Source organism: Alosa pseudoharengus, unplaced genomic scaffold (assembly GCF_046254945.1).
Source record: "Alosa pseudoharengus isolate Yale_2024_CS ecotype anadromous, Long Island Sound unplaced genomic scaffold, YU_APseudo_1.1 YU_APseudo_1.1_scf_13, whole genome shotgun sequence".
NCBI classification, from domain to species: domain Eukaryota; kingdom Metazoa; phylum Chordata; class Actinopteri; order Clupeiformes; family Clupeidae; genus Alosa; species Alosa pseudoharengus.
Window position 1 is genome coordinate 21493968 of NW_027468598.1, and position 12500 is coordinate 21506467.

The window sequence follows — 12500 nt, forward strand, 5'->3', positions numbered from 1 at the left end:
AACATAAACTCTAAGAACACAAACACTCACAGCATAGCAGAACAACACAAACATTCACCACACAACATAAACTCTAACAACACAAACACTCACAGCATAGCAGAACAACACAAACATTCACCACACAACATAAACTCTAACAACACGAAAACTCATTACATAACAAGATTCTGCTATGAGTGTGAGTGTGTGTGTGTGTGTGTTTGTGTGTGTGTGTTTGCCCCTCCTGACCTGCCACGTGTTTGATGCAGTGGATGACCTCCTCGTCGGTCGGCGTGGTGACGGGGCTCAGGGCCTCCTCGATGTGCTGGTTTCGGAGGTGCTGTAAAGGCCTCTTCCTGCGTCGTAGCGTGGAGTTCTTGACCGCCTTGGCTTTGGGCGAGGGCCGATGGGAGACAGCCTGCTGCTCCGTCAGCATGACGTCCTCCAGCTTGGCCAACTCCAGCTCTGTGATGTGCACACAGGCATACACACACACACACACACACACACACACACATTGTAACCACAGTCAGTGATCTGAAATGGAACAGATTACTGATACTGATAAATACTCTTTGATGTCTTTAGGGCTTGTGAATAGCCACACTGTCAGCATTTGTTTTTGTGCCTCTGCTTTCAACATAGATAGAAAAAGTTACAGAGGGTCAGTGGAGATGTTTACCAAGAGAGCGGAAGTTCTCATCCAGTCCACTCCAGAAATTCTTCTCAATGAAGCCCTTCACCAGACCCCAGGGCTGCTTCCGATAGCGGAGCTCAGTGGACACTCTGGGGAGATGGCAGAGACTTGACGGTCAATAGTATGAAATTTTCCTAATGCAGTTCTGATAAAAAGTGCTGAAACGATAACTTTATGCAATAAGAGAGAATGGTGCTTGGTTGTCATTGCCTTAAATGTATTAATGTTTATTAATGGTCAATGAGAGGTTCCATAAAGTGAAATTATGTCACGATGCGAATAAACAATGTTTATATCGTTTTGGTTACAACAAATCTAAAACTACAGTACCAGAGTGCTTAACAAACTCCCCCTCTCAGATAACGTCTACTAATGAATCTTACCTCAGGCGACACTTGTTCTTGGCCACTCGTGTTAGCATGTAACGGTTGAGTGTGTAGAAGTAGTCGTGGTACGGCACGTCGTGTGTGATCACCTCGGCGTCGATGATGTAGCACTCACTCTCATGACTGGCCTTGTACAGGGTCTGAGGGGGGAGGAAAGACCCCCAGGAGGGAGAGCAGGGCGGGTCAAGGGCAGGGCAAACAATAGAAGAACAGGAAGGAAATGAGGACGTTTCCGACTGCACTTCCTAGAATTGCTTAGATGTTGCTAAGGTGTTTGTGTCTTATACCTGGAGAGCAGATTAGACCTGTTAACTGTAAATGTAAATGCAGAGTACCACATGTGATGCTGTATCACATACATGTATTGTATAGTACATACAGCTCTGGAACTAACTAAGAGACCACTGCACATTTTTCTGATGTGATTCTACGGTTGCTGAGTGAAATGAGTTGACGCTCATATTCGCAGTGGTCTTTTAATTTTGAATATGACCGTCAACACATTCGATAGCCACTCAGCAGCCATTTTCCAAAGATGTATATATGTACATAATGTATATGTATATGCTTATATTACAGGGATTAAAGTGAAAAAAAAAAATAGTTTGACTGAACTTTTTTCACACTCTTATTTAATTACTTCAGGCCAAAAGTGTTTAAAGGGGAGATTTTTTTCTTTTCTTGTTAATATGCAATTTAACACCAAGTAAAATCTATAAAATCAAGTTTGCAAGACTTCCCATTTCCTCATCAAAGTAACGAATCAGAACATTCGAGATATTATTCATATTTCCATTTGTTGCCTAGGCCCTACGGTTCTCAAGATATTCACAGAAAACTCTGTTGGTGTACGGTCACTAAATGTACACATAAATTATTGTATTGTATGGCCCCCCATGAATGAAAGTTCATGAAACTTGGCATGCATTCGGAGGGTGTCATAATGATCCTACACTTTCAATTTCGTGCAGTTTTGACTGTTAGGTCACAGATACCTGCAATTACAACAGCTCATTTTTACTTTTTTGTTTTTAACTAGGTGGCGCTATACATGAAATGAGTTGTTATGGAATGGGTTGACATGGTTGGCTGGTCCTCCTAAACCCTACGGTTCTCGAGATATTCACAGAAAACTGTGTCTGCCCTACCCTCCTTTCGGGGGGTCCACTCCAGCGGGGGGGCTACAGATCAAAATGAAAAATGATGGTTCCATGCTATCCATGTGGGGTTACATGCCCACCAAGTTTCGTGTACCCCGGTCTTTCAGTGTCCCAGGAATCTTAGATGGAAATTTGGCCATGCGAAAAAGAAAGAAAAAAAAAATTCTGACTAAACCTATATAACCACCGCTTCGCTGCGTGGCGGTCATAATAATAGGTCACATCGGGTGGCATAGCAGGCTATCTGTTCAAGTCATAGCGACAACCAAAATGAATGACCTCCGCTGACAAGAGTTTGCAAGAAATTGTCTACATTGATGCACGGAAAGAACACAGCCTACGCCTCTTCTCCGAATTCGCACATAGAGCTCACAATGTATCATATCCAAAAAAGTTAAACGGATTGGCCAACCTCATCAGCTGTCTCGATTGTGTCACTATACTTTTACACTATACTAACAACTTTTAGACTGTTAGTCCTCCAGACGTGTTCTTTTTTTTAAGCAAATGCCCGAGGCCAATGAGACAAGCGTGTAGCTACAACATAAACAAAGCGAAACTCATGGCTGACGTATCTTCTTGAGAGGTCACTGATTGAGACACTATTAGGTCTTTAAACATTTACCATCACACACATTAATTCATCGGACCTAATATTTGTAGTTGCCTTAAAAAAAAGGAAAAGAAAAGGTGATAGTCCCCCCCCTATTTTTTTCTCATCAGATCTGCATCGATCTCAAATATGGCATTTCTAAAATCAAATTAACGGAAATCCGTCCTACGACGGAGAACTTTAATCCTTGAACCCAAAATGTATATGTTCATGTGTAATGCTATGAATATGCATAGACAAGGGCATATGAATATGTATATGAATGCATGCAGTGATGCAACACAGAGTGCCATACCTGTGTGTGTTTTTGAGAGTACGTCTATGTTGTCTGTTGATGGTTGTGTGTGGGGGTGTAGGGCCTTTACCTGTGTCTCTGTAACAGTGGCTGTCTTAGGGGCCAGTGGGTTGGAGAGGGAGATGGTGTACAAGATCTCTCTTGTCTGGTTTCCAGCGTCCTCTTTCCTCCAGGGGTGATACACCACGTCTGCAAGTGTGTGTGTGTGTGTGTGTGTGTGTGTGTGTGTGTGTGTGTGTGTGTGTGTGTTTGTGTGTGTGTTAGGAAAGACAGAATGAACAAAACATGAGTCAAATATTTTCATTTAACAATTATTCAATTTATTCAAGCTTTTATCCCAAAGCCACTCAGCTGTCCAGAGTTTTGGTGCATCATGGGAATCAACCCCGTGAGCTCATGAGACCTAATCTCTCTGATCTAATCAGTGGGTCGGCGCATAAACAACCCCAGGGCAAAAAAACTAAAAGCTGCTGGGACTGACCGGTGAAACGCCGCTGGTCCATCCAGTCACTCATGAACTGCGACTCGGCGAAGAGGATGTCGTACATCTTGTCCACGCTGAAATTGTACACCTCGTTAATGTACTGCCGGCCGTTCAGGTCATCGTGGAACGCCTGCACTTCTCCTGCTGAGAACATGCAAATGTATCACATACTTGGACACACACACACACACACACACACTATTGTCTTACTTAGTTCTATTGTTTTGCAGTTAAAGTGCTGTCACATAAAACTGATTACAGATCAGCTTTTTCGTTGTGTTTTATTCTTACCAACAAAGGGCGTTTGTATTACTGAAATCTGGTGACAGACTTGTGTGTATGTGTGTATGATCAGTGCATATGTATATGTGTGTGTGTGTGTGTGTGTGTGTGTGTGTGTGTGTGTGTGTGTGTGTGTGTGTGTGTGTACGCGTGTGTGTGTGCGTGAGTGAGTGAATGTGAACACAAGTAGTAGGACATGGGCTAAGACTGCAGAGCTATGTGTAGTTATTTGATAGTAAACCAACAGTGTGTGAGACGTACCTTCGTCGTGCGTCTCCGAGGAGTCGCTGAGCTCAGTGGGGAGGTCCTCGTTGTCGTTGAAGTCCAGCAAGGGCGACGGCACGGGCACGGCAGCCCCCATCTCCCCGACGCTCCTATCGCCGACCAGCACCGGGATTCCGAGCAGCTCTCCGTCCGGCAGACAGTCCGTGTACTCCTCGGGGGCCATGTCGATCTGCACACAGGCCAACAGGGGGCGGCAGTTATAACACTGCCCAGATAACCACATTTACAAGCAGGGATAGAGCACAGGCAATCCAAACACACTCACAGTATACTTTAAGAATGATTTCTCTTAGTTATCAATACTTTACATTGAGTTAAGTAGATATGGTTTCTACAATGCTTCAATACTTCAATCCATTTGAATATTTTTGGAATTCAGAAGAGTAAGTACTTTTGTCACTCTGCAGTACAGGTCTGACTAACTGCCATCTTTTTTCCTCTAAAATGGCTGCTATTGTTGAGGTGTTGGTGGGTTGAGGGCTGAACTCACTGAGAGGGCTGCCTCGTTGCTGCTGGTGTTGGAGGGGTGGAGGGCACTGTTGGAGAGGGACTTCTTGTGCGTAGGTAAGGGGCTGCCGTCGGCCTTGGCCTCTCCGCTGCTCTTGGATGAGTTGTCATTGCTGATCTCGTTCTCCTCGGCTGGGATCTCCTCACAATACCTGTAGGCCATCACAGAAGGGCATAAATCATCTGTGTGTGTTTCAGGGATGGAAATATTTTGTCCACTGTGGCTGGTGGATTCCAATCTACCAGCCACCCAACTTTTTCACCAGCCACTAGAGATACGGTATGAAAATGTGATATTGTGTATATAATAACATAAATGATTACGGTTATCAGCATTATTGCGATACGATTAATGTGTGCTGAATTTTTCTCTAAACCTACCACCAATGTTGGACAGAACTCAAAATTGGCCTGTCCTCCATGCACATGCCATAGTGTCATAAAAGTGGTGTGGCTCCTCTAAGATAATCCTTTGGCCTGAGTTCGGGAGCTATCCAACTTGATCTAACTATACTGTGTAGCCTACATCATCTAATTTTAATATTTGCAGATATCTAGGCTATATTTAAGATTTATTTTCTATACGGCTGGTTATGAAATCATGCATTGACCAATTTAAGCACAGTTCAGTTTTAAGAAACTTAAATACATTCATGCTTAACATTTTGTGAAAATAAATCATTAAGGCTACATTCACACAAACTCTTAACCATGAGCTGTATATTATCTGATATTAATATTTATAGATATCTGGGCAATGCAGGCACAGCTCAGTTTTAAGAAATGTTTAAAGCCTATTTTTATTCTGATATATGGTTTGTCATGTGTTGCGTGAGGAGTTCGTGAGATATTCCACCGAGATGATTGAGTGTGGAGATGGGCACAGAGAATAATGATTAGGCTACATTTCTTGAAAATTGTAAGTTATTTTTTCTCACGAACAGTTTATCACAGCAAATAGCGGCTAACTAGCACCATTTACAAGCTAAGAAAAGGCTCTTTCATGTGATATCTGTGTTATGAGTACTTCTCCAGTAGTTCAACAGAGAAGAATGGGTGAATTTGGATGCACTTTGCGTGTCTATTGTAGTGTCAAAATGGGAAGTGCTGCGGAGACTGCGGCTCACTGGTAGTTATTATATAGGCAACTTCAAATCAGCGTGATGGTGTGTGTGTGTGTGTGTGTGTGTGTGTGTGTGTGTGTGTGTGTGTGTGTGTGTGTGTGTGTGTGTGTGTGTGTGTGTGTGTGTGTGTGTGTGCGTGTGTGTGTGTGTGTGTGCGTGTGTGTGTGCGTGCAGGTGTGTCTGTGTGTGTGTGTGTGTGTGTGTGTGTGTGTGTGTGTGTGTGTGTGTGTTTGGGTGGTATGTTTCTGAAAGTGTGAATACAAGGAACTTTATCTGATGCGATTCTCTATAAGGCAAGAGGAAACTATTATTATCATCATGAGAACTTCCTGTTACACAGTCATAAAATTACTGTAGCACAGCTGTGTTGCTACTGTAGATGTCTCACCCCATGGTGTTGAAGTCGTTGTCAGGGGGAACGTAGTCCTCATCATCACTGGTGAGGCCAAGCTCGTTGCCATAGCACTGATGGACAAAGTGCCACAGCTCTTTGGGACAGAGGGGCTACAAGGAGGAGACATAGAGTGACCATTTAAATGAAGTTTCAAGCCACCAAAGTCTCCATTAACATTAATATGACTTATTTCAACTGACAAAACTCTGACTTCATAAAACTCCTTTAGTCTGCTCTTGGGAGTCGCTGTTCTCTCACCTTCTCCAGCAGGGCATTCTGCCAGAGCCTGAACATCATCATGTAGGTCCTGTCCCGTGCCCCAAACGAGGTGAAAAAGTGCTGCGGACGACAAAGATGGAGGTCAGGCGGGGGGAGAGGAGGGGGAACCCAGAGTACAGAAGTGCGTAGTGCACTGAAGGCAGGTATGTCACTGTGGAGAAATGGTCGGCATCACGACAGGGACGCACAGAGGAGCCTTACCTTCTCAGTGTCCGTGCACACCTGAACGGCATTGGGGATCAAACGCGCCGTCTTCTCCTTTGTCATGGAGCAAACGTCCTTAAGACGCACTGTCAGCTACACACACACACACACACACACACACACACACACACACACACACACACACACACACATATATATACACACACACACACACATGGTTACACACAATACTACACACTTGGAAAGTAAATAAAACCTGTGGTTCATCTGTTGTTTGACATTTGACATTAGACATGTCTTGTAGAGTAGACAAGGTTAAGACACGGAGATAAGGGTCGTGAGAAGCCGTACCAGTGTCTCCCAGCGAAAGATGTTACTATAGAAACAGATCCAGTTTTCCGAGAGGTAGAGTCGACCCTGCAGCAGAATGTCACGCTGCAGAGCACAGGAGTAGTCTACAAGACACACACACACATCCAGACATAGAAAGAGAGAGAGAGAGAGAGAGAGACAGAGAGAGAGAGAGAGAGAGAGAGACAATTATAAATTCACTAAATTCACCGTTGCCTGTGAATAATTATCAACACATTTCTACAATGTAAGACATTGAGTGTATAGATAAGTTAACTCAAGCAGCAAAGTTTAGACATCTTTCTTAGGAGTGGAAATTTACTAATTCAGGCAGCATAGTTAACTCATTGAATGCCAAGCTGTTTTCGGGAGCTTTGTCCTAGAGTGCCAGCAATCTAGACCATTGTTGATGATTTTTGTACAGCCACAGCATATTCTGTGTTACAGCTATGAACACATACAATGGCTCGTTTAAAAGGTGAGACTTTAAGCTCTCGGTGGGTGCAAACCGTATATTTCTACACGCCTCTGTTCCTGAGAAATCCCAAGCTAAACAGTGGATAGTTTTCATCAAAATCGCTGTTTTTTCTAGAAATGGAGATATAACATCTTTCATGAAATATGAAGTGTTGCCTGTTACTTACTTGTGTAAACTTTCCGGGAAGTGATCAGCGAGACCTGGCGAGACTGCCACCTAGTGATAGACCCACAAAAATGGCCTGGTTTTGACCTGACGTGCATGAGTCACTGATTCGACCCAAAGCGGCAACCGAGTTATGATAAAATGTCCAGATAAAATGTCCAGAAATGTGCGTTTTCATGAGTTTTCGATCGTCATATATTTCATTTCCATTAATCACAGAGTTCCCAAAATCACATATAAGGTGTGTTAGAGTGTCTAGTTTCGTAATTAAAAAAAAAAAAGCTAAAAACGTAATATTACGTTTTTGGCACTGGCACTCAATGAGTTAAGACATTTTACAGAGTGGCCCTCTATCAGCCTCTCCCCAGCCTTTGCTCCTGCCCCTCTGGCACCTTACCCACGATGAGCCGCTCGGTGTCGGGCAGCTGTTTGAAGAGCTTCCTGAAGTCCTCATTACGCTGTTTATACGTAGGGCTCAAGACCTGTTAGAGAGGGACAGAGAGGTACTGAGAAACAGGACAGGCAAATATATATATATATATATCTGACCTGGTCCACACTGGACACCATCCCTACTGCCCTCTTTTGACCGTTTCGGCCGTAATCTCTCAGGCACACGTACGCACATGCACACAGTCACCGCTGTAAGCGTTCTAATGGAGATGTAGTGTCTGTCCACCTGTGGTGAGCCCCTCAGGAGGAACGGACCGGCTTGCTTGGGTAACGTTAGTACATGCAGCAAATGGCAGAGTGGACTGCAAACAGCAAGGGCAGGCAACAGGCAGGCGAACAAACAAACAATCAAACAAACAAATGAATAAATAAATGAACTCCAGGGTAAATGGGGGGGAAATCCCCCCAAGGGTCAAATTTGATCCCTACAAATGTGGTCCCGTAGAGGTGCCTGGCATGTTGCTGGACATCAGCAATGCAGTTCTCCACATTCCAAAGCCCCATTCAGCACACATGCCATTTAAAAACGGCTCGCACATGGCAGCCCAGTATGGACTGAAGTCGGCCCAGATCTGGCCCTCATCTGGCCTCCCCATAGAGTATGGGTGTGCCACTGCATTTATATCCGGGTATTACCCAATGTGCTTTGTAAGGGTATTTGATACATTGCCATAATATGTATTCCAGAGACAACAGCAAATACATATTCCATACTCCACATTCATATATATAGTAACGTTATATGTAAACAAGAATGAAGATCAAAATGTGGTTTTCCTCAACCAAACACATCCATCTGATGAGGAAGTAAGAGGCAGATGACTAACACTGCAACTGTCTGTTGCCAAAGTGCTGTAACCATGCAACACAAACAATGACTTCATGATGGTTGATAATAGCCCTGACAAACACCAAGATTTGGACGTTTTCTTTGCATATGATAACTGATATGACTATACCTAAACTATAAGTAGCTGAAGTAAATAGAAGCTGCACTCTTCCCACTTCCTTCCCGTTCACCCTCCTCTTCCTCCTCCTTCTCCCATCACAAACAAACTCACGGCTGGGATGTCGTCGTCATCGTCGTCGTACAACTGCTGGTTCCGATCCGCAGGGTCCTCTTGATACGTGGTCCAGAGCCACTCTTCGCTCCACACAGAACCCTGTGGAAGCCACCCTGCCAGGGCTTCGTCCAGCTCGAGCAGGGCCTCCCAGTCCGATAGCGAGTCCTGTGGTGGGTCCATTGCCCCAAGGAAGCACTTCTACTCCTCTTCCTCTTCTTACTCCACTGCACTGGGGCTGATAAGAGCTGAGCTGCCCCTGCTGCTGCTGCTGCTGCGGAACAGGGATGTGTGGAAGCCTCCCACTGCTGACCCAGAGCTCTGTGCTGTGCGTGTGTCTGAGACAGCAGATACTGTCAGTTTGAATGTTGGAGCCTGCTGACTGCAGCCTCATGATCCCTGCCTCTCTCTCTCTCTCTCTCTCTCACCACCACCCCCCTCCCCCCCCCACACACACACACACACCCTCACTGGAGAGGAGTTGTCCGGCCAATGCCCTTTAGTAACCCCTCCTGACAGATCCTTTATTATTGAGGCGTCTGTTTTTCCTTGCCTGCTTCTCTCTCTCAGTCTCTCTCTCTCTCTCTCTCTCTCTCTCACTCTCTTTCTCTCCTTTCTGCTGGGGAGTTGTATGATCCTCCACAGAGCCCTTCAGTTCAGTTCAGCACACAGCCTGGCCCCCCACCACAGGGTGATGAGGTGAATGAATTACAAGCGCAGAGGTGAGAGAGTAGGGGAAAAACCCTCAGTCACATCTCGACACAAACAAGTGCCTTCATCGCTGTGCGACCCTCCGGTGCCTGAGACGGCTCGCTCTCCACATGCTTCCCAGGTCAGGAATGCAGAGCGCTGGAAGAGTTTGGATGTCCTGACGTTCTTTAGTCCTGGGGGTCTTCTCTCCGCCCCACTCTGTGTGGGCTGACTTTTTGTCAGGGTTGTATGATTCTCGCTTTGGCAGGAGGAGGGGAAAAGCTTCGTGAGGGAAAAATAACATCTGTGGTGTTTCCCCAGAAAGTTGTTTGGCAATCCAGATATCACTTAACTCCTCTTTATCTAGCCATTGATTTTGGATTCACACACCCACTTGTTCAGTGAGAATGTTTATGCTATGTTTAAGTCTAAGCCTTATCTATTTTCTCCACACCCTTAACCATACACGGTACACCCATCAGAAAAGCCCAATGGCAGATTGATACACAGACCAGCTGGCCAGCATATCACATAAACTAATTAAGTTATTGTATGCCTTTATGGCAGACCAATAACACCAAACAAATGGAGTTTTTGGCCACAGCGTGGTCAAGCAAAGGTCACTGCATTTCAGGAAAAGTAACAACAACACAAAGTCAGGAAGTCTGTATGCCGGGATATGAAATGCTTTCATAAAGGCTTATGTTACTGCCCAGCATGGTGAACATGGCAATCCTGACTATTTTCATTCGTAGTTCCCCATTGGTGGAACAACTACCAGAGCGGGGGGGGGGGGTTGTTAGGGAGGGGGGGGTGTCCATCACTATCCTCAAGAAGCTCTTGAAGACCCAACTCTTCTGAGAGTCTGTTTTCTCCTAACACATCTAACACCCCAATACACCATAGCATACACTTACCAGGCACTTCCTTTCTTCTATCTCTCTACCACTATCTCCTTCAACCAGGGTTGTAGTGGTAAAATAAGACGTGGGTAAACTATGAATTCTGTGATCACGCGGTGAACTGTGCCATGCGGTATTGGATTTTTAAAAAAGGCATTCAGAACATGTTTGATGATGGTGGAGGTTATTGTCCAATGTTTAGAACAATACCAGGGGTATTACATGTTTCCTACAGTGTTGATGAGTGTACTACATACATGTGAATGTGGATAATACTGTACAGTGTTATTTTTGAATGTTAAAAGTTTTTAGAGGTGGACAAACTCTAATAAGAGGTGGATAAACTCTATTTCTGAAATGTGGTGGACGAACAGCGTTTACTTGCATTTTTCCTCCACTACAGCCCTGACTTCAACTAGATTTTAGCTAGTACTTTAACATCTGCACTCTCCTTCTCTGATAGTAGTATTTCTTATGACCTAAGATCTCCTTTGCAATGCAGCTTGAATGTTATTCCTCATTTTATAAATAAATAAATGCAATGTGAATGCAATCACTAGTATCTATCTATCTTTCTACTTATCTATCATCTGGCAAATAAGCACATGGCAAAGACCATACTTTCAACACGGCAATTGCACAGCTTTAATGTTCCATGAAAAGCCTGTTTGATCAAAGGAACAACATGCTTGCCTCATCACTGGAGGAAGGCTTCAGGGGGGACTAAAGGAGGCTTTATTGCAACATGCTCAGGAAGGGCCTCTTTAACTCAGTACAATAGGTGCCTGTGTCAGTGCGGTCGAAACATGTCTCGTTGTGACATGGACGAGACGTGATGAAGGGGTTATACATTAACCACTTCAGCAAACACCGAGAGACGCTGGTGACTGGCACCGCCACTCAAAGGGTGGGGCTGCTCATCACCTGTGCAAATGGTGACAGTGACAACCAAAGTGTGTGTGCGTATGTGTGAGTGTGTGTGTGTTTGAGTATGTGTGTGTGTAATGAGGTGCTTGTCTGGATGTCATGGTATGCATATACAGTAGGTGTGTGACTAAGGAAGTCTGATTCCTTTCCACAGGCTTCCTCATCAGCTTCCTCATCAGCATTTAATAGCACTTTTATCTTAATATGCATTCAGCAGTGAGGTCACGGAGGTCCAGTACGGTGGCATTTGGACTGCGTGGAGAGATTCTCCAATCTAACCAAGTGTGTCTTGTCTTCGGGGTTAGCAGGGGAATGAGGGAGGTGGGGGTGTGAAATCACAACAGCCTCCTCATAGAGAATGAATGTCCCCACACTAGGGTTATTCTTCTGTGTGTGTGTATGTGTGTGCGTGTGTGTGTGTGTTTGTGTGTGTGTCTCTCTCTCTCTCTCTCTCTCTATGTGTGTGCGTTTGTTTGTCTCTCTTTCTCTCTCTCTCTCTCTCTCTGATTTAATTTATGTGTGTGTGTGTGTGTGTGTGTGTTTGTGTGTATCTCTCTCTCTCTCTCTATGTGTGTGTGTGTGTTAGTTTGCATGGAGGGGCCACTGCTCTTGGGCCCTCACTGACCGGCTGCTCCTCACTGCCTTTCATCTGCCACACACACACACATACACACACACACACACACACACACACACACACACACACACACACACACACACAGTGGCTCTTTTGTACTGCAGCACTCCTCCAACAGTCAACAGCCGCACCTCTCCCAAACACTGTTTATCTCTTTTTCTGGTTTTTAGTCCTTCTCTGTAC

General features: G+C 44.8%; 1 protein-coding gene across 3 annotated transcripts in view; it reads right to left on the minus strand.

The window, feature by feature from the left end:
- Window positions 1–12500, minus strand: part of gramd1bb (GRAM domain containing 1Bb) — an 81232-nt gene that overhangs the window by 6718 nt on the left and 62014 nt on the right. For 2 of the 3 annotated variants that reach the window (XM_076282533.1, XM_076282534.1), the window contains 12 exons: window positions 8045–8129; window positions 7005–7108; window positions 6690–6785; window positions 6468–6548; window positions 6204–6319; window positions 4675–4843; window positions 4161–4353; window positions 3615–3761; window positions 3204–3322; window positions 1063–1205; window positions 665–768; window positions 232–447 (listed from right to left, as the gene is read on the minus strand). In XM_076282533.1, the coding sequence (XP_076138648.1) occupies window positions 232–447; window positions 665–768; window positions 1063–1205; window positions 3204–3322; window positions 3615–3761; window positions 4161–4353; window positions 4675–4843; window positions 6204–6319; window positions 6468–6548; window positions 6690–6785; window positions 7005–7108; window positions 8045–8129 (1573 nt within the window). The remainder of the gene's footprint in view (window positions 1–231; window positions 448–664; window positions 769–1062; window positions 1206–3203; window positions 3323–3614; window positions 3762–4160; window positions 4354–4674; window positions 4844–6203; window positions 6320–6467; window positions 6549–6689; window positions 6786–7004; window positions 7109–8044; window positions 8130–12500) is intronic. The other variant, XM_076282535.1, reaches the window with a different exon arrangement.